The 24,412-nt window shown below is 47.4% G+C and overlaps 1 protein-coding gene across 1 annotated transcript; it reads right to left on the bottom strand.

Annotated features, from left to right (window-relative positions):
* Nucleotides 1-2,383: 2,383 nt before the first annotated feature.
* Nucleotides 2,384-24,074, bottom strand: LOC129658475 (ubiquitin carboxyl-terminal hydrolase 17-like). Its single transcript, XM_055589429.1, has 4 exons — nucleotides 23,842-24,074; nucleotides 4,939-5,029; nucleotides 3,467-4,445; nucleotides 2,384-2,511 (listed from the first exon to the last, which is right to left on the bottom strand). Exons 1-4 carry the CDS (start codon nucleotides 24,072-24,074, stop codon nucleotides 2,384-2,386), a joined length of 1,431 nt encoding a protein of 476 aa, XP_055445404.1.
* Nucleotides 24,075-24,412: the final 338 nt, after the last annotated feature.

Here is a 24,412-nt window from a genome sequence, read left to right as displayed (position 1 = left end):
TCTTTCCACAGCCCCGGAAGCCTGCCTGAAGTACACTTTCACCTCTGGAACTCTGGAGAGCCTCCGGCTTGAAGACCTGAATGAAGGTTCCGGTTAGTCCTGCAATGCCAGCGCGGGCCACCAGGAGGCACCGGGTCGGGGTTGCCGGCTGAGATTTGCTGGAGCAACTGGAGAGAGAACAAGGATGGTGGAGGTCATTCTGGCCATGCTCCCGCCTCAGAAACAGCATGCGCTTCCTAGTAAGAGTGATCATCTCAAGAGACTGACCTGGACAGAAGAGGAAGGGGAGCCCCAGGATCTTCCCGTTTATTTACTCAGCACCCAGGCTGTGAGTACTCACTCTATGCCAGGTGACTCAGTGGTACCGAGGACAGTGCTGAAAATGACCAGCGGCCCCTGCCTTTCAAGGAGCTCTCCATCTGGAGTGTAGAAAGACAAAAGTATGGAAGCCAGACAGGGGAAGGAAAAGAACAAGTGCTCTACTGAAAATAAAAACGGGCGTTGTGAGGGAGGGCTTGGAGTCAGTGGTCAGGAGGGTCTAAAAGGCCTTGCTGCGGTCACCAGGATGAAAGGAAGGAGCTGGGCCTGCACAATTCTAGGAGAAGCACGTCTGAGAGCAGGCAGCCCTTACACAGAAACATGAAGGCAGAAGTGAGCTGGCCAGGTGAGGCTCAGAATGTGAGCATTGTCTCTGGAGGGAGGCTGGTAGGAGGTGGTGGTGGGTGGTGAGTTCAGTTCCTGGTTCCTGGTAGACTGTGCTTTCTGTTCCTCTCTGGCAGCATTACTCCAAGACTGCACTACTAAACCTTGCCTATTAAACTCCTCAGAGTCTGTGAGCTAGAAATGGCTTATCTGGGTGTTTCTGCCTCAAAGTCTCTCTGCTGCTATGGCAGAGAAATCAGCTTATATTACTTTGGGGCTTCAAAATCATTGCAGATGGTGACTGTAGCCATGAGACTAAAAGATGCTTGCTCCTTGGGAAAAAAAGTTATGACTAATCAACTCAGCATATGAAAAAGCAAAGACAATACTTTGCCAACAAAGGTACTTTTAGTTAAGGCTATGGTTTGCCCAATAGGCGTGTATGAAAGAGAGAAATGGACTATAAAGAAAGCTGAGCACTGAAGAACTGATGCTTGTGAACTGTGGTGTTGGAGAAGACTGTTGAGAGTACCTTGGCTGAAAAGAGATCAAACCAGTCCTTTCTAAAGGAAATCAGTCTTAGATGTTCACTGGAAGGACTGATACTGAAGGTGAAACTCCAATAACTTGGACATCTGATGAAACGAAATGACTCATTTGAAAAGACCCTGAGGTTGAGAAAAATTGAAGGCAGGAAAAGGAGATAATTCACGATGAGATGGCAGGATGGTACCACCAACACAAAAGATATTAGACACACTAAATTCGGAGACTACCCAATGGATATAGAATCCTGGCAAGTTGCAGTACATGGGGATGCAAAGAGAGGAATACGAGTTACCCACTGAATTGAAATGAAGTGAATGAATTTCCCTCCTGGAGGAGGATGACTGTTGCTTTCCTTCTCGGTGTGTGACATGTGTGTTTGTTTGCTCTCCTGTCCTGGACATTATGCTTGCCTTCCAGGACTATGGGGGTTTGACAGTCCACGGGTTTACCATAGCTGAAGTGTTGATTTCGTTGATCCTTACTAGGAAAGAAGGGCCCTGACACCACTTTCTTCCTTAGCCTATTGCACCCCTCCCACCTCCCGCTCCCCCATCCCATCCCAGAAGCCTACCGCTTTTTGCTCTATGAGCCAAGTGCTCACACCCTTGCTGTCCTCTTGCCTCCTTCCCATGGCACGGAGAAGCAAGATCAGCCAGTATTTTCCTCTCTTTTGCACGGATTTCCCCCAGCATAAGGCCACCTTCCCATTCCCTCTGCCACGCCGCTCCAATAGACATTCTTCTCCTTTTTCTCCTCCTCCTCCTTCTTTTTCTTCTTCACAGGGTGTGGATGGGCAAGCAGTAAGTCCATTTGAGACGATGGGGTGGAGGAAGATAGGTGGTGATGATGAGGGCGGGCTGTGGGTGGCTCCACCTCCTCATGCAGGGCACGCTTGTTCATGTTCTTGGGGGAAGATACCGCTCATCATTCTTTGTCCTCTCTAAGTGCGGAGGGCATGGTGTGGTGTAGGTAACCATGCGGGGGAAACAAGCCGTTGGAACATTCTCTGTTCCTTGCCACGCCGACTAGTGCAGTCAGGAGCCAGAGTTGTCCCTTGAGGTCTGAGATGTTAAATGGCAAATTCCCGGTCTGCCGTTTGATGGAAGGTTTGGGGTTTGAAGCCATCACCCAAGAAAAAGAAATAAAACGCAAAAGGTGATGGATAAGGGGCCTCAGGCGCCCCTCCAGCGGGTCACAGGCTCATGAGGCAGTCGAGAAGCAGCTCGGGGAGGACAGCTTCCCCACCGCCCCAGGCACTTTCAAGGCCAACCGCATCTCCTCGCGTCCAGAGGCGTTTGTCCGGGGCCCAGCTGGATGAGACTGCCAGACAGGACAGGCAGAGTCGGAAGTCCAGTTGTCTTGCTATCACACTCTAGGGTAGGCTTGGGTCTTTCCTCAGTGTGTGTGTGTGTGGGGGGGGGGGGGGGGCGGGGAACCTTTGCTTTCAGAAATGAACGTTGCACGACATATCTCCACTTAGGCACCAGTGCGATGCTGATGGAGAAGTTTCTTTGGGACTGGTTGGGTGGTCTTTCTCCCCTTGGCCTTCGTGTTGGTGCTGGTGGTGCTGGTGGCGGTGCTCATGGCCTTGTGGATCGCTTCTCCTGTTTGGCACTTGGAGCTTCTCCAGCATACTCCTTGAACCAGACATGGAGCCCCAGGGATCTTTGCGGACGAGCGTCGTGCGGGGATGCACGCATCCCCGCCTCATTCCTGCCTGACCCTCTGCCAAGTAGCACGAGGCCTCCTAAAGACAGACACCCATAAAGACTGCTTGCACATCTTCTCCCCGTTCGTTGCTTGACGTTTGGGGCATTTTTGAGAGCCTGACCGGCCGAAAGGAGACAGTCCGTGGAACTGCACCCACTCTTCACTGGCCCCCGAAGGGCTCCAGAGATCCTCTCCTTGCTCGGCTGGCTGTGAGCGTTCTGTGAGGCGTCTCCAGGCCGCGTCACTCACCAGAGGCCCGAGGTGCGGCCAGGGAATGGAGACGGGGAAAGAAAGGCAAACGCACACTCAGAGTCCCATCCAGAGAGGACTCTCCCGCCCTCGCAGAAGTGGGAGGCCCTTGGACCGTTCCCAGACCTGCTCATGCACCCCATCACCCCATCCTCTCCAGCGACTTCCCAGCAGAGCCAGCCCTCGAGAGCTCAGCCGCTCAGGCACGAGCCCAGCCCGTTCCAAGTAAACACCGAGACCCCGGGCACACTCCAGGACCCGCCTTTTCCCAGGAGGCTGCATCATGCACACCCCTTGGTTCCTCTGGCCCTCCCACTGGCACAAGGGCCATTGATGATGTTCGTCGGACCCGGAGGCGGGGTTTCCGTGCTGGGACGGTCGAGCAGCTCGTGCTCCTGTTGGGGCAGCGTGCGGTTTCTCCCTCCTCCATGTTTGGACTGGTGAATCATGACTGCACCGGCAGGCAGGGCAGACTGGACCTTCCGCAGCTCCAAGGCCGGCTTCGGTCGGTTGTGTTCTTGCAGGCGTCTCCACTGCTCGAAGCTCATCCCTTCGACCTCTGTGTCCCCCAGGGACTCCTCCGACCCAGCAGCTCTGCCGCTGGCATCTCCTGCAGGCTGCCCAGGGTCTGTGGGGTCAGCCCCGACAGGAGCCGCTGGCCCTCCCCCAGGGCCCCCTTCCCACACACCCTCCCAGCTATAGAACAGGACGTAGGCGCTCTGGCTCAGGGCAGTGGTCTCGTCACAGGCGGTCACCTTGGCATCGTCCATCTTATACCATTGGCCGTTGCCCGCTCGGACGTAACAGAAGTAGTGTCCTCGCTCACAGCTCCACCCGGAGTGCACCAGCACGGCATAGAGCACGTAGCCCAGTGGCCCTGCCTTCTGCTCAGATGTGTAGGGCTGCACGTCCAGGCACTGGGGATAGCGCACCTCCTGAGCCCTTTTGGCCCCGCTCACCGGTGTGAACCGCTTCAGCACCAGCACCAGGACCTGGGAGGTGCTGTGCAAAGTCAACCTCTTGGTGGCAGGCACCTTCCGGAGACAGATGCCGCAGTCATAGGCATTGTCCGCGTCCAGCTTCTCAGGCTTCACCAGCTCGCTCAGAGCTTGCTCCACACTCTGAGCCACCATGATATCCAGGCTGATGTCCAGATAAGGGTCGAACGTGTCCGAGACACCGAGGCAGTGGAGACACTGGATCTGAGACCTCCACGTCCCGCCGAAGATCTGACGGATGACGGTGGTGTCCTCGGAGGCATGGCCCGACGGCTGGGATGCACTCGAGCACCCTTGCTGCATGGCATTCAGAGTGAACATCAGAAACTCATGGGCATCTTCCTGCTGGTGTCTGTGGAAGCCTGCCAGCAGATCCTTGCAGGGCCGGATCACCTCTCCCGCGTGAAGGAGGGCTCGGGTCACGTGAGCGCGCATGGCACAGAGCGTGCAGGCGCTGCGGGCCGGACAGAGGGTGGCGTGCGACTGGGACACCATCCAGCTGGCCAGGGGCGGCGTGTGGCTCAGACACTGCAGCGCCGCGTTCACATAGCAGGTGTTCCCCAGATTCTGAAGCCCAGCTCCCACCCCCATGGCCACTTCTAACTCCGGGCGACTTTCTAGCCAGGCGTCAGCCCTGCTGACCCAGGAGCCAAGTCACCCCACTGGGGATGCCCAACCGCCAGCGATGGCCCCTCAGGGACACAGGGTCCCCAAAGGGCATCCGCACCAGCGGCTCTGGGCCCACAACCTTGCCCTCCGGGTAAGACGTTGAAGGGAGACGGACACACACCTCCCTGGTGCTCAGAAGCAGCCCCTGGGGCTCTGCACACAAGGCCCACGGAAGTTTCCATCTCCTACCTGCAGCTGCACGCTGTCGCCTCCTTCCCTCAGGCGGTCCGGTCCAAAAAAGGGCCTGAGCCTCGCCCCCTCGGGCCTCTGGGGGCTTCCCCACAGCCCCACCTCTGCACGTGCAAGCTCCTCATTGGCTGAGGGGGCCAAGGGCGTGCCCACTCTCACTCCCGCCTTCCAACCACCCACACTTTTCTCTGGGAATTCCCCTTGAGGCCCCACACGCACTTCCGACCTGACCCCCTGGACCAAAGGGCTCAGGATGCAAATGACTCGGGGCTGTTGGGCCTTCCAGCCTTGCCCGCTAGACAGTCACTGCGGGGCCTCCAAGTTCAGCACACAAATGAGGGCTGGACAGGACTTCCGTGGGCTCACCATTCACATCCTAACACACTTGTGGAAACATATGTCTGCCCACCGACCCTCTCGCATTTAGGGGTCTCCCCACCCCAGACCCCTGCCTGAGGACAACCCCTCCCAGGACAACAATAAACCCTTGCCTCAACTTTGCACTCCAGTGAGGTCCTCCCCAATTTCTATGCGTTCTCACTGGACACTCTTCTAGCCTTCAGGGTCCTAGCACCAAAAGATGCCAGGAGAGAGGCACATATGCTTTTCTCCCTTCAGGTCCGTTGGTCAAGACCCAAAGCCAGCTCATTTAGAAAGGCATAGGCTTCCTGCAACTTTGGATTCATTTCTTCAGCTCCTTTTCTCTCTCTGTTGCCTTTTTTCCCCCTTTTTTTCCTTCCTTTTTGTTTTTGTTTTGAGGGGTTCCCTTTCTTTCTTTCTTTTTTTGATTTTGTGTTCATTTTATTTATTTTATTTTTATTCTCTTTTTCTATTTTAAATACACTAGTTGACTTACAGAGTCAACTTTCCAATTCAGGGGCTCAACATGTGGTATCTAGTTCCCTCACCATGGAGCGAAATTGGGCTCCTTACATCAGGAACGTGGAGTCTTATCCAATGGGCCACCAGGTACATCCTTTTAGAAGTATTAGAAGTGTATTTCCTCATTTAATCTTCAAGATAATTTCCTGAGATATGTACTATTATCTACATTTTACTGTTGAGCAAACTGAGGCCCAACTGGAAGCAGCAGAACCATCATTCAAACCCAGATCTTTTGACTATGGAGCCCATGAGCTTAGTCCATGAACTACACTGTCTCTAAATAGTTGACATATTTATTAGATTATTTAGAAGTTTGGAGACGTTTCAAATTGGAATGATAAATTTTAAAATCGTAATTAAAATGATATTAATCAAAATATATAATGTTGCTAGTAAAGATCTACTCTGAATTTGAATATGGTTATTTCATAAATTGGAGAAGTCAGTGGCAACCCACTCTAGTATTCTTGCCTGGAGAATACCGTGGCCAGGTGACCCTGGTGGGCTGCAATCCACGGGGTTGCAGAGAGTCGTACATGACTGAGTGACTAAGACACAACACATTTCATAAACTGTATGATGAGTTTTAGGAGCCAGGAGATCCAGGAATCAACCCTATTCTTATCCTCCTTTCAATCTGACGGTGACAAAGTGAAAAGTTAAAGTGTTAGTTGCTTAGTCATGTCTGACTCTTTTTGAGCCCATGGACTGTAGCCCCTGCAGGCTCCTCTGTCTGTGAAATTCTCCAGGCAAGAATACTGGAGTGGGATGCCATTCCCTTCTCCAGGGGATCTTCCCGACCCAGGGATGGAATCCAGGTCTCCTGCACTGCAGGCAGATTCTTTACCATGTGAGCCATGAAAAGTGAAAGTGAAGACGTTCAGTGGTGTCCGACTCTTTGCGACCCCATGGGCTGTAGCCCACCAGGCTCCTCCGTCCATGGGACTTTCCAGGCAAGTGTACTGGAGTGGGTTGCCATTTCCTTCTCCAGGGGATCTTCCCAACCCAGGGACTGAACCCAGGTTTTCCGCACTGCAGGCAGATGCTTTACCGTCTGAGCCAGCCATGAAATGGTAATGAATTCTGCAAAGTGCTGTCTAGAAATGGCCACATGGGGGTGACAGTGAATAAACATTAGCACAACCCTGACACAAAGCCAGCTCTTCTTGAGGTAAAACCCAGCTCATTCAATGTCTACAGATTATTTTTATAGACTATTACAATTACAACATTTTTTAATCAAAAAACCCCAAATATTGGGAAACTGCTAAATTATTAATATGCTTTTTAAATTCTCAGGTTGGTCTTAGAGCGAATGGATCATAATTGAATATATTCAGGTTTAATTAGGAAAAAACTATATTTATAGCCCATTTATTTTCAGAAAGAATTTGTGTCAAGCGCTGGAGGGGCAAGCGGTGAAGAGGAGAAACCCAATGTCCAAGGTCAGTAGCGGCGGCCTTAAGGAAATAACCCATGTCCAAGGTAAGAGAAACCCCAGTAAGACAGTAGGCTCTGAGAGAGGGCATCAGAGGGCAGACAGCCTGAAACCACAGCCATAGAAAACTAACCAATCTGATCACATGGACCACAGCCTTGTCTAACTCAATGAAACTAAGCCATGCCATGTAGGGCCACCCAAGACGGACAGGTCTTGGTGAAGAGTTCTGACAAAATGTGGTTCACTGGAGAAGGGAATGGCAAACCACTTCAGTATTCTTGCCTTGAGAACCCCATGAACAGTATGAAAAGGCAAAAAGATAGGACACTGAAGATGAACTCCCCAGGTCGGTAGGTGCCCAATATGCTACTGGAGATCAGTGGAGAAATAAATCCCAAAAGAATGAAGGGATGGAGCCCAAGCAAAAATAGCACTCAGTTGTGGATGTGACAGGTGATGGAAGTAAAGTCCAATGCTGTAAAGAGCAGTATTGCATAGGAATCTGGAATGTTAGGTTCATGAATCAAGGCAAGCCAAAAGTGGTCAAACAGGAGATGGCAAGAGTGAACGTCAACATTTTAGGAATCAGCGAACTAAAATGGACTGGAATGGGTGAATTTAACTCAGATGACCATTATATCTACTACTGTGGGCAGGAATCCCTTAGAAGAAATGGAGTAGCCATCATAGTCAAAAAAAGAGTCCAAAAGCGGTACTTGGATGCAATCTCAAAAACAACAGAATAATCTCTGTTTGTTTCCAAGGCAAACCATTCAATATCACAGTAATCCAAGTCTATGCCCCGACCAGTAACACTGAAGAAGCTGAAGTTGAATGGTTCTATGAAGACCTACAGGACCTTCTAGAACAAACACCCAAAAAAGATGTCCTTTTCATTATAGGGGACTGGAATGCAAAAGTAAGAAGTCAAGAAACACCTGGAGTAACAGGCAAATTTGGCCTTGGAGTATGAAATGAAGCAGGGCAAAGGCTAACAGAGTTTTTCCAGTAAGAGAACGCACTGGTCACAGCAAACATTGTCTTCCAACAACACAAGAGAAGACTCTACACATGGACATCACCAGATGGTCAACACTGAAATAAGACTGATTATATTCTTTGCAGCCAAAGATGGAGAAGCTCTATACAGTCAGCAAAAACAAGACCAGGAGCTGACTGAGGCTTAGATCATGAACTCCTTATTGCCAAATTCAGACTTAAATTGAAGAAAGTAGGGGAAACCACTAGACCATTCAGGTATGACCTAAATCAAATCCCTTACGATTATACAGTGGAAGTAACAACTAGATTTAAGGGACAAGATCTGATAGAGTGCCTGATGAACTATGGATGGAGGTTCGTGACACTGTACAGGAGACAGGGATCAAGACCATCCCCAAGAAAAAGCAATGCAAAAAGCAAAATGGCTGCCTGAGGAGGCCTTACAAATAGCTGTGAAAAGAAAAGAAGCCAAAAGCAAAGGAGAAAAGGAAAGATCTTATTTGAATGCAGAGTTCCAAAGAATAACAAGGAGAAATAAGCCTTCTTCAGTGATCAAAGCAAAGAAATAGAGGAAAACAATAGAATGGGAAAGACTAGAGATCTCTTCAAGAAAATTAGAGATACCAAGGGAACGTTTCATGCAAAGATGGGCTCAATAAAGGACAGAAATTGTATGAACTTAACAGAAGCAGAAGATATTAAGAAGAGGTGGCAAGAATACACAGAAGAACTGTACAAAAAAGATCTTCATGACCCAGATAATCACAATGGTGTGATCACTAACCTAGAGCCAGACATCCTGGAATGTGAAGTCAAGGGGGCCTTAGGAAGTATCACTATGAACAAAGTTAGTGGAGGTGATGGGATTCCAGTTGAGCTATTTCAAATCCTAATAGATGATGCTGTGAAAATGCTGCACTCAATATGCCAGCAAATCTGGAAAACTCAGCAGTGGAGTCTGGAAAAAGTCTGTTTCATTCCAATCCCAAAGAAAGGCAATGCCAAATAATACTCAAACTACCACACAATTGCACTCATCTCACACACTAGTAAAGTAATGCTCAAAATTCTCCAAGCCAGGTTTCAACAATACTTGAACCATGAACTTCCAGATGTTCAAGCTGGTTTAGAAAAGGCAGAGGAACCAGAGATCAAATTGCCAACATCTGCTGGATCATCAAAAAAGCCAGAGAGTTCCAGAAAAACATTTATTTCTGCTTTATTGACTATGCTAAAGCCTTTGACTGTGTGGATCACAACAAACTGGGGAAAATTCTGAAAGAGATGGGAATACCAGACCACCTGACCTGCCTCTTGAGAAACCTGTATGCAGGTCAGGAAGCAACAGTTAGAACTGGACATGGAACAACAGATTGGTTCTAAATAGGAAAAGGAGTATGTCAAGACTGTATATTGTCACCCTGCTTATATAATTTAAATGCAGAGTACATCATGAGAAATGCTGGGCTGGAAGAAACACAAGCTGGAATCAAGATTGCCAGGAGAAATATCAATAACCTCAGATATGCAGATGACACCACCCTTATGGCAGAAAGTGAAGAAGAACTAAAGAGCCTCTTGATGAAAGAGGAGAGTGAAAAAGTTGGCTTAAAGCTCAACATTCAGAAAACTAAGATCATGGTATCTGGTCCCATCACTTCATGGGAAATAGATGGGGAAACAGTGGCTGACTTTATTTTGGGGGGCTCCAAAATCACTGCAGATGGTGACTGCAGCCATGAAATGAAAAGATGCTTATTCCTTAGAAGGAAAGTTATGACCAACCTAGACAGCATATTAAAAAGCAGAGACATTACTTTACCAGCAAAGGTCCATCTAGTCAAGGCTATGTTTTTTCCAGTGGTCATGTATGGCTGTGAGAGCTAGACTATAAAGAAAGCTGAGCACCAAAGAATTGATGCTTTTGAGCTGTGGTGTTGGAGAAGACTCTTGAGAGTCCCATGGACTGCAAGGAGATCCAACCAGTCCATCCTAAAGAAGATCAGTCCTGGGTGTTCATTGGAAGGACTGATGTTGAAGCTGAAACTCCAAACTTTGGCCACCTGCTGTGAAGAGCTGACTCATTTGAAAAGACCCTGATGTTGGGAAAGATTGAGGGCAGGAGGAGAAGGGGATGACAGAGGACAAGATGGTTGGATGGCATCACCGACTCAAGGGACTGAGTTTGAGTAAGCTCCAGGAGTTGGTGGATGGACAGGGAGGCCTGGTGTGCTGCAGTCTGTGGGATTGGGAAGAGTCAGACACAACTGAGCAACTGAACTGAACTGAACTGAACTGACTGAATAGTATGAAAACCGGGCAATATAGTCCTGGTCAGAGGACAATGTATCAAGAATCCACAACCACAGAAGAGAAGTAGCCAGAGAGCTTACAAGAGTAACTGAGCTTCACCAGTGGGGCTGGAGTGCTGAATCTGTGGGCCATCGGTAGCTCGCATGCTCCTGGAAGCCCCTGGGGGGCCATCGTCAGGCAGGGCTCACACCCTGGGCACACACAGTCACTTCCTCCCAGACCCCCCTTGGCTTCTCCAGCTAACTTCTCGGAACTCACATTCTGTTCTTTAATTCTGTTCTCTGTGAAACCAGAGCTTCATATCTTCCACAGTGATTTATAATTACTGTGCTCTAGGAGCACACCCAGGGTCGGGGCTGGAGTCCTGGACGCAGGTGGAGCCCAGCAAGCCCGTCCTGCACCTGCTGCGAGGAAGACCTGATCCAGGTGCTACTGTTGAGATGGCCTGATGCAGACTAGCCAAAGCCTTGGGTTTGAGTTCAGAGCAACAAAGTACCAAAGTTCAACCCTTCAGCCACGACAAGCAGCATGCGGGCGCCCCCTGCAGAGATACGTGCTGGCCCGATGTGGCGCTGGGAGCATCTCAGGGCCCGCAGTGTAGATAGAGGGATCAGGACGGGCAGGGAGGGCGGGGTCAGAACTCAGGAGGCGGAAGCAACCCTGGAACCGGCCTGAAACCTAAAGTAGGTCAAGAAATACCTATGGAACAGATACGTTAATCTAAAGCATTCCCTAATTCTGCAAGTGAAGAGCCCAAATCTCAAAATAAGTAGTTACCTACAGTTGTACTAGAAGTCAGTGGCTGAGCTGTGCTGAGATCCAAGGGGCTTCAGTCAGGTCCCCAGAGTGGCTTTGCATGCGTGCTCAGTTGCTCAGTCATATCTGATTCACGACCCCATGGACTGCAGCCCACCAGGCTCCTCTGTCCGTGGGACTCTCCAGGCAAGAACGCTGGAGTGGGTTGCCACACCCTCCTGCAGGGGATCTTCCTGACCCGGGGATCGAACTCGCATCTCCTGCAGCTCTGACACTGCAGGAAGATTCTCTATCTCTGAACTGCCTGGGAAGTCCCCAGCGTGGCTTTACTAGAGCTGAAATTACCCACTTGGTGACCCTCCACGCAGAATGAGAAGGTGGCCTCAGAGAAACATCCCAGATGGTTGTGACCAGCTGGTGAGGTGGATAGAGTCCTCAGCCGCATCCGTCTCAGGGTGTGAGGCCACCCCTGGGTGGTGGGAAACCCACACATCAGCAGAGGGAGGAGGGAGATGGAAAACACAGGCAGACAGAGGTGGGCACCCGCTCAGTCCTGCCCCCAGGGACACCTAGCGTCCAGCAGGATGGCATACCCAAGCATCCCAGGGCCTCACAGAGCTAACCCTCAGGTCCTAAGCTGGGCTTTACAGGTGCAGCCTGAGCCCCGGGCAGCTCAGAGTAGGAGCACCGGATACGGAAGGTCACAAAACCACAGGATCAACAGATACATGCTCTTGGAGCGTCAAGTCCCTTCAGATATATGCTGGGTAGATAAAAGTTCACTACTAAAATTCTGCTATATTTGTTTAAAAAGAAAGCCATACATATCACAGAGTAAAACCTATTTAATTAACAAACACTGAGTGTCCGCTTTGTGCAAATAGTGTGAGGCATGAAGAACCAGTGGGCAGTAGGAAGGAATTCCCACAAAGTGATACAGGTTCAGGGGGTTCCACACAAGGGGCGGCCCTGCACAGAGATGCCAGGTCAGAGACCTTCTGAGAAGGTGGCGTTTGAACCAAGACCCAGTGAAGGGGGAACAAGGCGTGTGCATGGCTATCTGGGGGAGAGCAACAAAGCAAGTTTATTTTTCATCGTCTTTAAAGATAAAGCATGACTATTAAGATGTTTTGACTTAGGTGCCACGTCAGGACCTTTGGCTCTGCTCCCCAGCTTCTTGGAATACATACTTACTTTTCCTCTCAAGTGAGCTAAGAAAAACATGTTGTTTAGGTGTTGACTTCTCTTGCTAAAAGGCAAGCAAGTCAGCCTAACTGGTGATAGTGTCTTCAGAGAAGGGGCATGAGACAGCTGGCCTTCCACGATTAAGGAAGCTGGTCCAGAATAGCAGGACATGCAGGGTTCCTGGTCACCTCAGTAGGGGCAGCAGGTCCTGAGAAAGGCTTCTCCGGGGCGAGGCATGCTGTCCTGACTCAGAGTGCGGCCTTCTCTACTGACTTTTCTCACCTCAAACCACATTGTTCCAGCACCAGTCGCCTAAGTATTCCAGCCTGTCTTCATCCTTCTCTGTCTGAACTTTCAGATCTGACCAGTTTAGCATTTAAAGACTCCATAAGTAAAACCCTTTGCATCACCAAGAGACAGAAGCCCCCTTCAATGTGGGGAGACAGTTCCATCGTTTACTACGTACACACTAAGTACGTAATCACTAAGTTGTGTCCAACTCTTTGCAACCCCATGGACTGCAGCTTGCCAGGCTCTTCTGTCCTCCACTGTCTCCCGGAGTTTGCTCCATGTCCATTAAGGCAGTAATGCGATCTAACTATCTATCTCATCCTCTACAATCAGTTCATGTAATAAAAGCCTTGGCATCCCCAAGTAGACAGGAGCCTTCTTCAATGTGGGGAGAAAATGCCATCTGTTTGCTACTCATGTGCAATAATTTTTGACTGGCCAGAAAGAGAGAGGGAAGTGTGCGCTGTGATAACCACAGCAGAAGAACACGGTGAGCAGGCCTGCGTCGGCGCTGGGGAGCAGCGGGTGGGGAGCGGAGACTGGGAAGCTGGGGGTGCTAAGCGGGGCCCAAACACTTCCTCTCCTCCCAACTCCGAGGATTTCCTAAGGCAGAGTTTGGAAACTGCAATCTTGCAGCTTTACTTTTTTATCTTTTATTTTTAAACATAATTATTTGGGAATTCCTTCACTGTGTTTTATTTTGGTTGTGAAAATGTGGCGAGCAGATCATCATAGAGGAGGGCTTTGCCTGGTCTGCATGAATGGTCAGTGGCCAAACTGGCCTAAAACCGAAGACTCTGATGTTCAGACATTGAATTTCCCACAATTCCTGGCCACAGGGTGTTATTAATAGATGTTCATTAGCTATGACTGATGAATGTCAGGCAAATTATTGGGAAAATAAACATTTTCCACTTTTACAACGATAGTGAAATTCAGTTCTAGTCTTCTCTAAGTTATAATTTGTAACTCAGCTATAGTTATAAGTTATATCTGTTATAAATATAGTTATAATTATGTCAGTTATAAATATCTCAGCTACAGTTATAAATCTATTTCAGTGTTTTTTGGTTGTGTTCTATTTTTGTCATAACATGTTATTTTGAACTTCATTAAAATGACAGATAGTCACAGATTACCAATCACAGCCAACACCACAATTGTCTGGTTTAAGTATTGCAAAGAATGAAACCAAGTGAACATCTGCCAAAAGACAGGCAATTTTAGATGGCCTTGCAATCCCAGTTGCTGTTGACAGCTATTTTCATTTTAATTTATACAAAGTATCCATATAAACAATATAGATACATTGAATATATGCAGATATAGGACTTGAGCATTACTCTGCTAGCGTGTGAGATGAGTGCAATTGTGCGGTAGCTTGAACATTCTTTGGCATTGCCATTCTTTGGGATTGGAATGGAAACTGAACTTTTCCAGTCTTGTGGCCACTGCTGAGTTTTCCAGATTTGCTGGCATACTGAGTGCAGCACTTTCACAGCATCGTCTTTTAGGATTTGAAACAGCTCAAATGGAATTCTCTCACCTCCACTAGCTTTGTTCGTAGCGATGCTTCCTAAGGCCCTCTTGACTTCACATTCCAGGATGTCTGGCTCTAGGTGAGTGATCACACCGTCGTGGTTATTGGGTCATGAAGATCTTTTTGTATAGTTCTGTGTATTCTTGCCACCTCTTCTTAATATCTTCTGCTTCTGTTAGGTCCCTATCATTTCTGTCCTTTTTTGTGCTCAACTTTCCATAAAATGTTCCCTCTGTATCTCTAATTTTCATGAAGAGATTTCTAGTCTTTCCCATTCTATTGTTTTCCTCTATTTCTTTGCACTGATCACTGAAGAAGTCTTTCTTATGTCTTCTTGCTATTCTTTGGACCTTTGCATTCAAATGGATATGTCTTTCTTTTCTCCTTTGCCTTTAGCTTCTCTTCTTTTCTCAGCTATTTATAAGGCCTCTTTAGACAACCATTTTGCCTTTCTGCATTTCTTTTTCCTGGGAATGGTCTTGATCACTGCCTCCTGTACAATGTCATGAACCTCCATCCATAGGTCTTCAAGCACTCTGTCTGTTGCTGAAGAATTGATGCTTTTGAACTGTGGTGTTGGAGAAAACTCTTGAGAGTCCCTTGGACTGTAAGGAGATTCAACCAGTCCACCCTAAAGGAAATCAGCCCTGAACGTTCATTGGAAGGACTGATGCTGAAGCTCCAATACTTTGGCTCCAATACTTTGACTGCAAGGAGTCCAACCAGTCCACCATAAAGGAAATCAATCCTGAATGTTCATTGGAAGGACTGATGCTGAAGCTGAAGCTGAAGCTCCAATACTTTGATTCGAAGAACTGACTCATTTGAAAAGACCCTGATGCTGGGCAAGATTGAAGGCAGGAGGAGAAGGGGACGGACAGAGGATGAGATGGTTGGATGGCATCACCGATGCAATGGACATGAGTTTGAGTAAGCTCCGGGAGTTGGTGATGGACAGGGGGGCCTGGCGTGCTGCAGTCCATGGGGTTGCAAAGAGTTGGACATGACTGAGCAGCTGAACTGAACAGTATGACTTACAGTCAACACTTGAGCATTCCAGGTTACTTATTTTTGTATTCAATTTCTCTAGATCTTATAAAACAAAGATCTGGGAAATGCCCAGACAGAGCAAAGGTTTCACTTGTTTGAAATCAACTGTTGAGACATTTTACATATTCAAGGCTGAAGTGTTTGTAAAAACCATAGAGAAGATGTACATATGTGTGGAGCAGAGCACGTGAGCCGTTGGGTTAGATTCCCGGCGTGTGTGTCCGTGTGCCCTTGCTTTGTGAGAACTTTCAAATAGAGAAAAACTCGACCCGTGGGTGGTCACTGTGAGAAACGGCTCTGCTCAAACAGTTTTACCCTCTTGCTGCTTTGCAGTTTTCCTCACTTTGTCTTTGCTCTGACCTCACCGTCTGTGCTTTCTTCCTCACTCTGTGTATTCCCACGAGAGTCAGCTGATTAAAGGGCAAGGCTCAGCGATGACTCAAGGACAAATCGCTTCTACAGACTGTCTGTGCCTTGATACATGTCTAAACGGTGGCCAGATGACACTCGCAACCCCCTTAGGACACACCTCTAATGAGGGAGACAGATGCAGGAACTTACATTTTCAGATGGAGAGTCTCTGAGACATAGCAGTGCTAATCCAAGCTTACTGCTGGCTGGAGGTCCTGACTCCATGGCAGAGATGAGGTTCTCCACACCGGTGCTTGCAGAGTGACCAACAAAGCGAGACTCGGGGTGGGGGGCGGTCAGCGAGGAGCACAGAGGACTGACTGCACGGAGTGGGTGGTGGGAGGAGCCCTGGAGGGAATGATCTCGCCACCCAAAGCCTCAGACTCATGAGGGCAAAGCCACGAGAATTGACAAGGGAAAACTGATTTGTTCAAACAGGACTTGAGCTTGGCAATTCAACACTGACTAGTGCTCTGGAGTTCAGCCTGGGTCAAGAGCTATAGCTTGAGTGTGTCGGGATTTCAAGACTTGGCTGAAGTCCAGATAGTACACTGGGTCACAGACCACACAGAGTCGCTTCACCCTCAGGCTGGTTCCCGCTGACTGCCATCGGTTTTCTGATAAGTGGTTGTGGTTTTGGTTTTTCTTTCTGTTGGTCTGTTTCCGTCTTCTGTTGCTTTGTGTAATTTCTTGTACTCTCTGGACTCACACTCTGTGAATCTTCAATTTTATTAAACCCAAGTTCCATCTTGTGCAAGATTTGCTCCATGACCGTGGGCTTCCAGAGCTACAAAGAGATCCACCACCCTTTGCTCCATCTTCATCCCCCTTCCACTCCGGGATATCAGCATTTCCACACTGGTCTCTAACTGTCCAAGGAATCACAGTCTGGTCCCATTTCCTAGGCAGGAGATGGTCATAACAGATTTCACTTCCATAAAAGCTTATTGGGCTTGTGTTTAAATTTTTCCAGAGCTTGGTTTTTTAGTAAATAATTGGAGATTAAACTTTCAGCTATTAAGAAATACCAAGGTATTACTAATTAAACTGGCTAGATAAGTTATCACCTCCTAAACTCATTTACATTTTAAAAGAGAAATTCTGGGAACAAGCGTACAGGCCCAGAACAGTAGCTCTGTGGTGTTGCATATTTCAGGCACTCAGGGAGAACTGGTGGATATGCCGTTCTAAACAGTAACAGCATCACCAGTCTTTGAGTCTGTGTTTACACCAGCCTCTGGCCTACATTCTTTTTAAACAACATATCATTTAAGTTCTTATTTGGTAAGAACCTTAGGAAATGAGTATTTCTTTGGGGGGGGAGGGGCGTGGAATGGGAAAATAGATGCTCAGAAACCTTGATTAGTGCGCCTACGTCATACAGCTGACAAAGGTCAGAACTGAATCAAGCATTTAACCTCTGTAATCTAATGTCTTTCGGCAGGAGGTTGTCAACAGTGAAACAAACACAGAGCCTAGGTATTCACCTATGATATATAAATAAGCTGTTCTCAGGGTTTGGCTTTGGCTTTTCTCCACAAACACATTTTACCGGCTCTGTTAGGCTCTCCCGTCTGTAATGCTTAGAAACGCTAAGAGCTCCAAGGACAGGAAGTGAAGGTCAGCCTCTCAGAATGCCTTGTCCTCACCCAAGCCCACAAGTGACCCAAGCCCACCTCTCCACGGTCGTGCACAGCACTTCCAACTGGAAACTTTAAATATTTGCCTTGTGCTATGTTTGGGGAAGAGACTACTTTATGTTTATGAATGTCTGTTCTCCTTGTGTTTACTTTACGCTAATGGAGCTAAATGTGAGCTCTCCCGGTCTAATTACCATAGCTTCTGTCAGACTTGTTCCCGTCCCTGGCGCTCCAGCGCTGATTCCTTGTGTGCCTTCCTGCTTTAGGGCTCCGTTTCCCACTGTCTGCCCTCCCGTTCCTGGAGCGGTTAATGGCTGGGGTCCTGGGAGAGGGCGTTCGTGCCTAGAATCCCCTCCCTGCCGTCCCCCCAGCGCCGCTTCCCAGGGCCGTCAGCCTCTGTGCCCCGCAGGAGCTGAGTCACGCTTGCGGCAGGGCTGAGGTGTGGCTTAACCGTCTCCGAATATTTACACTTAAAAAAATGAATATATCACAAAAAAGAAATGAACTTCTAACTGTTGAAGCTTGAGGCAAAGCAACAATAAATTGTGAGGATTTATGTGCAAGATGTTTATTATTTTTTATTTCAGTTATTGTACTTTTAAGTCCACAATTTCTATTTTGAAACATGTATTTATATTCTTTCACTTATTTAATATGTATTTTTATATTTTATATTAACTTTCAAATTTAAAAAACTTTTAAACATACAATTTAAATTTTAAACATATATTTATAATTTCAATCTCACTATTGATATTCTCCATTGTGGTGAGACATTATGGTCATACTTTAGTAGTTTAGGCATGGCTTTCTTTATTTTTTTAATATGGTTAAAATATCTGACTTAAGTCTTTGACTAGTAATTCTACCATGGGCCTCCTCCAGGAGTTGCTGCTTTTTTCCCTGTGTATGGGCTGTACTTTCTTGCCTCTTTGCATGTCCTATACGCTGACCTTGTAAGCACTATAACACGGAAGCTTGGGATCGGGTCCATCCCCTCCACGGCATTTGTTGCTGTTGCCTTCTGTGCAGTAGCAGTGCTTTTCATAGCTGTTAGCTTTTCCAGTGACTTTTCTGAACTAATTCTGTAAATCTATTTTCTCAGTCTTGTGTGGCCACGCAAGTCTCTGCCCAGCTAGCTTAGTGGTCAAAAACAACTGGACCGGTTTTCTTGAACACCTGGAACTGCGAAGCCTCTAGGCCTGCCAAGGTTTTGTGCGGTGGCAGGCCCTCAGCACTCAGCCAGGCAGTCAGGAACTCTGCTGTGGCCTCACCTCCCACCGGCTCAGGGCTCGGGTTCATTCTAGCATGTCCACAGCCCTGGGCGTGCACGTGCCTTCCAGGTTCCCAGGGAGGTCCTCACGAGCCGTAACGAACCCCTGTGGGCAGCTCAGGAGCCTCTTTCCTTTTATGCTTCTGGTCAGACTGTTGTTTGCCCCACTGTTATCCAATGCCTTGGGCAGCTGATTAGAAATGAGAGAAGAGAAGTTACAGCTGACACCACAGAAATACAAATATGCCAATAAAAGAGACAACCTACAAAGAATAGATAAATTTCTAGATATGTGCAGTCTCCCACTTACTCAGGAAGAAAGAGAAAACACAGACAGACCAATGACTGGTAATGAAATTGAATCAATAATCAAAAAACTCCCAACAAACTAAAGTCCAGGACCAGATGACCTCACAGGTAAATACTACGAAATATTTAATGAAGTTATCACTAATCCTTCTCAAACTAGTTCAGAAGAATTGAAGAGCAAGGAATGCTTCCAAGCTCATTCTGTGAGGCCATGATAACCAGGATACCCAAACTAGACAAAGACACCACAAAAGAAAAGAAAAAATAAAATTACAGACCCATAATATTGATGAACACAGGTGCATCAGTGTTCACTTGAAAAGTCCTTAACAAAATATTAGCATACTAAATTCAACAATACATTAAAAGGATCATATACCATGATCAAATGGTATTTACCTCAGAGATGCAAGTTTATCTGTAAATCAATCAATGAGATACACTAAATTAACAAATTAAGGAATAAAAATCATATGATCATATAATAGATGCAGGAAAAGCTTCTGACAAAATTCAACATCTATTTATTACAAAAATTATCAACAAACTGTGTGGAGAGGGAACATACCTCAACATAATAAAAAGACAAACCCACAGCAAACATCATCAATGGTGAAAAGCTGAAAATATTTCCCCTAAGACTGGGAGCAAGACAAGGATGCCCACTCTCATCACTCATCTGAGCCACCAGGGAAGCCCACTAGAGGTGCTAGTCACAGCAATCAGACAAAAAAAAGAGAAAAAACAAAGACAGAAATAATATGAATCCAAATTGCAAAGGAAGAAATAACACCATCACTGCTTGTAGATGACAATATCACACACACACACACACACGCACACACGCACAGCTGACTCATTGGAAAGGACTCTGATGCTGGGAAAGATTGAGGGCAAAAGGAGAAGGCGGCAGCAGAGGATGAGATGGCTGGATAGCAGCACCGATTCAATGCACGGGAATTTGAGGAAACTCCAGGCGATAGTGAAGGACAGGGACGCTTGGTGTGCCACGGTCCACTGGGTCTCAAAGAGTCAGACACAACTAGTGACTGAACAACGACAGACATAGAATCTTAAAGACCTCACCAAAAAACCTATTGGAATTAATAAATGAACTCAATAAAGTTGCAGGATACAAGATTAATACACAGGAATCTGTAATATTTCTATACAATAATAAATTATCTGAAAGAGAAATTAAGAAAATAATTTCATTTACAATTGCATCAAACAGAATAAAACACCTAGGAATAAATCTAACCAAAGAGCTGAAAGACTTGTATTCTATGACTATATGACAGGTCTATAAGACCTGATGGAAGAATTTGAAGATGACACAAATAAAGGGAAAGATAAACTATGCCGGTGGATTGGAAGAATTAATACTGTTAAATGACCATACTACCCAAGGCAATCCACAGAGTCAATGCAATTCCTATCAAAATAGCAATGGCATTTTTCATAGAACTGGAGCAAATAATTCTAAAAGACTTAGAATAGGCACAAAACATCCTGAATAACCAAAACAATCTTAAGAAAGAAGAGCAGAGCTGGTGGTACCAAGACCCCTGACTTCAGACCATACTGCAAAGGTACAGTAGCCAAGGCATGCTGTCACCGGAGCAAAAGAGACAGCAGTGGAGCAGACTAGGGAGCCTCAAAATAAATGCACAGGCACATGGTTACTTAATCTACAGCAAAGGAGGCAAGATTATACACAGGAGAAAGGTGGGGACATGAAACAGGTGAAGGAGATTAAGAGATACGAACTTACAGTTAGAACCTAAACAAGTCACAGAGATAAAATATGCAGCACGAGGCAGAGTCAGTAACGCTGCATTACCTGTGTGAGCATCAACTGTTACTAGACATAAAGCGGTAATCAATGCACAGTGGAGTGAAGGTCAAATCACTATGTGCAGCTGAAGGGACTGTAATAGGTACATGAACTATACTTCAATGAAAGTGAAAGTGAAAGTGAAAGTGAAGTCGCTCAGTTGTATCCGACTCTTCGAGACCCCATGGAGTGCAGCCTACCAGGCTCCTCCATCCATGGGATTTTCCAGGCAAGAGGACTGGAGTGGGGTGTCATTGCCTTCTCTGACAAATCCCCACAAATTCTAAACAGAAGCTCCAAGCAGAACTGCTGGCACCCCCTCCCCAGGCCCCCGCAGGCCCTGCTTGTCCAGCCCTGGCTGCTGTGGCTGTTCACTCAGAAGATGCTCCAGATGTGAGGCTGCATCACCCAAAGAAGAAAACTGCCGGAAATGTCCACTCACTGCCTCCCTACACCAAGCACCATCAGATATGAGGGAACAAGACGCCAGTGCTTTTGCCCAGAGGCAGGACCTACTCTGAGCCCAACTGCCCTGTCATGTTCTGAGCTTCTCTGACCTCTCACCCTGCCCTGCTCCTTCCCTCCCTGCTCCCTCACTCCCAGAATCCTTCCTAGATAAATCATCTCACTGGGGTCCTTGGCTCAGGTTCCATGTCCTAAGACCCCTTTTCTTATCTCTGTTCTCACACAGACCATGTTCCCATTCATCATCACTCAGTCATGTCCGACTTTATGTGACCACATTGATTCCAGCACGCCAGGCTTCCCTGTCCATCACCAACTCCCAGAGTTTGCTCAAACTCATGTCCATCGACTGGGTGATGCCATCCAACCATCTCATCCTCTGTCTGTCCCCTTCTCCTCCTGCCTTCAATCTTGCCCAGCATCAGGGTCTTTTCCAATGAGTCAGTTCTTCCCATCAGGTGGCCAAAGTATTGGAGTTTCAGCTTCAGCATCAGTCCTTCCAACGAATATTCAGGATTGATTTCCTTTAGGATGGACTGGTTGGATCTCCTTGCAGTCCATGGGACTCTCAAGAGTCTTCTCCAACACCACAGTTCAAAAGCATCAATTCTTCAGCTCTCAGCTTTCTTTATAGTCCAACTCTCACATCCATACATAACTACTGGAAAAGCCATAGCTTTGACCAGCTGGACCTTTGTCAGCAAAGTAATGTCTCTGCTTTTTAATATGCTGTCTAGGTTTGTCATAGCTTTTCTTCCAAGGAGCAAGCATATTTTAATTTCATGACTGCAGTCACCATCTGCAGTGATTTTGGAGCCCAAGAAAATAGTCTCTCACTGTTTCCTTTGTTTCCCATCTATTTGCCATGAAGTGATGGGACCAAATGCCATAATCTTAGTTTTCTGAATGTTGAGCTTTAAGCAAACTTTTTCAGTCTCCTCTTTCACTTTCATCAAGAGGCTCTTTAGTTCTTCTTTGCTTTCTGCCATAAGGATGGTGTCATCTGCTTATCTGAGGCTATAGATATTTTTCCTGACAATCTTGATTCCAGCTTGTGTTTCATCCAGTCTGGCTGACAACCATGTCCGGAACTGTGCTGAGGTCACAGCAGAGGGCAAAAGAGACTGGGGCCCCTACAACCTTCTTCTAGCTCAGCTGTGTGCCAAAGGCCTCAGTAGCTCAGACCCTGGGGGCATAGGGATTGGAGGCTTCCACCTCTGGGGAGAGTCAGTCAGAAGAAAGTATGGTAGAGACGTAATCCAATGAGGCAGAGCTGGCCTCTCAGCAGATCCCCCCAACAAAGAGAAGCAGATTTTTTCCTCCTGGTTTGGATACTGGGGAACTTCAAGTCATTGAATTGGCTCCAAAGAAAACCTTGTGATGCTCTAAAAATAACTGCTTCCCACAGACAATCCAGTTACTACAAGGGGAAAAAACAAACACTACAAAAGCAAAAATTAAAAGAAAATAAGGGAGATCTGGAGGCTGAAGTCATGGTCGCTGCTTGTTTCTGGGGTACAATGTGGACGGAGATGTTGAGCTGAGCCTGGGAAAGTTCCCCACCCCCAGCCTCTGCTTCTCTTTTCATCCCAGAAAGGACAGCCCAGAGGCTAAAGACAGCCCTCTGCTAGTGTATTTAAGCAGATTTCCAACCAAGATTCCTAGTGCTTCTGAATTCTCAGACATATGTGTGTGTGTGCTCAGTTGCTTCAGTCGTATCTGGCTCATTGTGACCCTATGGACTGTAGCCCGCCAGGCTCCACTGTCCGTGGGATTCTCCAGGCAAGGATACTGGAGTGGGTTGCCATGCCCTCCTCCAAGGGATCTTCCTGACCCAGGGATGGAACCCATGTCTCATGTCTCCTGCACTGGCAGGCAGGTTCTTTACCAGTAGGGCCACCTGGGAAGACCTTCAGACATACATCTATTGCTAAAAGGCACTGTAAAAAACATATAGACCTCTCAGACTTATGGCCTAGGACCTCTAAAAGGCAGTACCCAGCACTGCAAGGCCCACTGCCAGCCCCTGTGGTCTGAGAATTTTGAAAGCAGCTCAACCTTGAAATAACCCCTGAGGTAGTCTTGTTCCCAGTATGAAACATATCAGCAGTTTTGCCAATGTTCCTGTGCAGGAGCTGGCGGTCTACTTTCAGTCTTTAAGTTGCCCACAGACCCGTGTGAACTCAGGTTCCTCCAGAGTGTACCCTCAGTTCCTTCTGGTCTCCACCAGAACCTTGGCAAGATGCTGCCTGCTGCTGCCGACTCTGGCTCTCACCAGCCAGCGGTCCAAACTGTTGCCCTCGCTCTTCTTTCTGCTCAGAATCTGAACTATTTTTTAAGATGTAAGTCCCCAAGAAGACTTTCTCAAGGATCCAAGCTCTGAGATACTTTTTCTTTGTTAGGGAGCACCCTGGAGGCAGACCCTGTGGGTCCTCACCACGTCCCCAGAGCCTTTGACTTCTGGACTCCCCCCGACATTCCTGGGAGCAGCTCCACCCAGCAGTGGCATGAGCTGGCGGTGAATGCCCCAGCTGTGGCATCTTGTCCTGGAGCGGGCAGCCTGCTCTGTAGCAGCTCCCAACGTCTCCCAGAGGCTTGAGCCCCGTTAAGCTCTTCTTCCCTCCCACTGTTCACGTTGCCCCTCCTCCTGGGGGCGGTTCCTGAGAACATGCTCCAAACACATTGCTCGCACACACCTTTGTCTCTGGGTCTCCTTCTGGAGGAAGCTCATCCCAAGACAGTCCCCACAGAACTTAACCATAAACTCATCTATTAATTATGGCTTTTTGCTTTCTTCTCTCTGTGTTATCTCATCAATGAAGTCACAAGCTATTTGAAGGAAGAGCTACATTTTTTTGCATCATTAATTTTCATACACTCTAGAACAGTACAGCATTTTATGCAGAAGAAATAGTGTGATTAGCTTCTCAGTTACAAAAATTTTCTATCATGTTGTAGGTTTTCATACTTATTAGAGTTTAGGAGATAGGAAGCTCGTGAGTTTACTA

The sequence above is a fragment of the Bubalus kerabau genome, chromosome 8, assembly GCF_029407905.1.
Source record: "Bubalus kerabau isolate K-KA32 ecotype Philippines breed swamp buffalo chromosome 8, PCC_UOA_SB_1v2, whole genome shotgun sequence".
NCBI classification, from domain to species: domain Eukaryota; kingdom Metazoa; phylum Chordata; class Mammalia; order Artiodactyla; family Bovidae; genus Bubalus; species Bubalus kerabau.
Note: the sequence above shows the minus strand (reverse complement) of the source record. Positions and strands in the feature narration are given on the sequence as shown.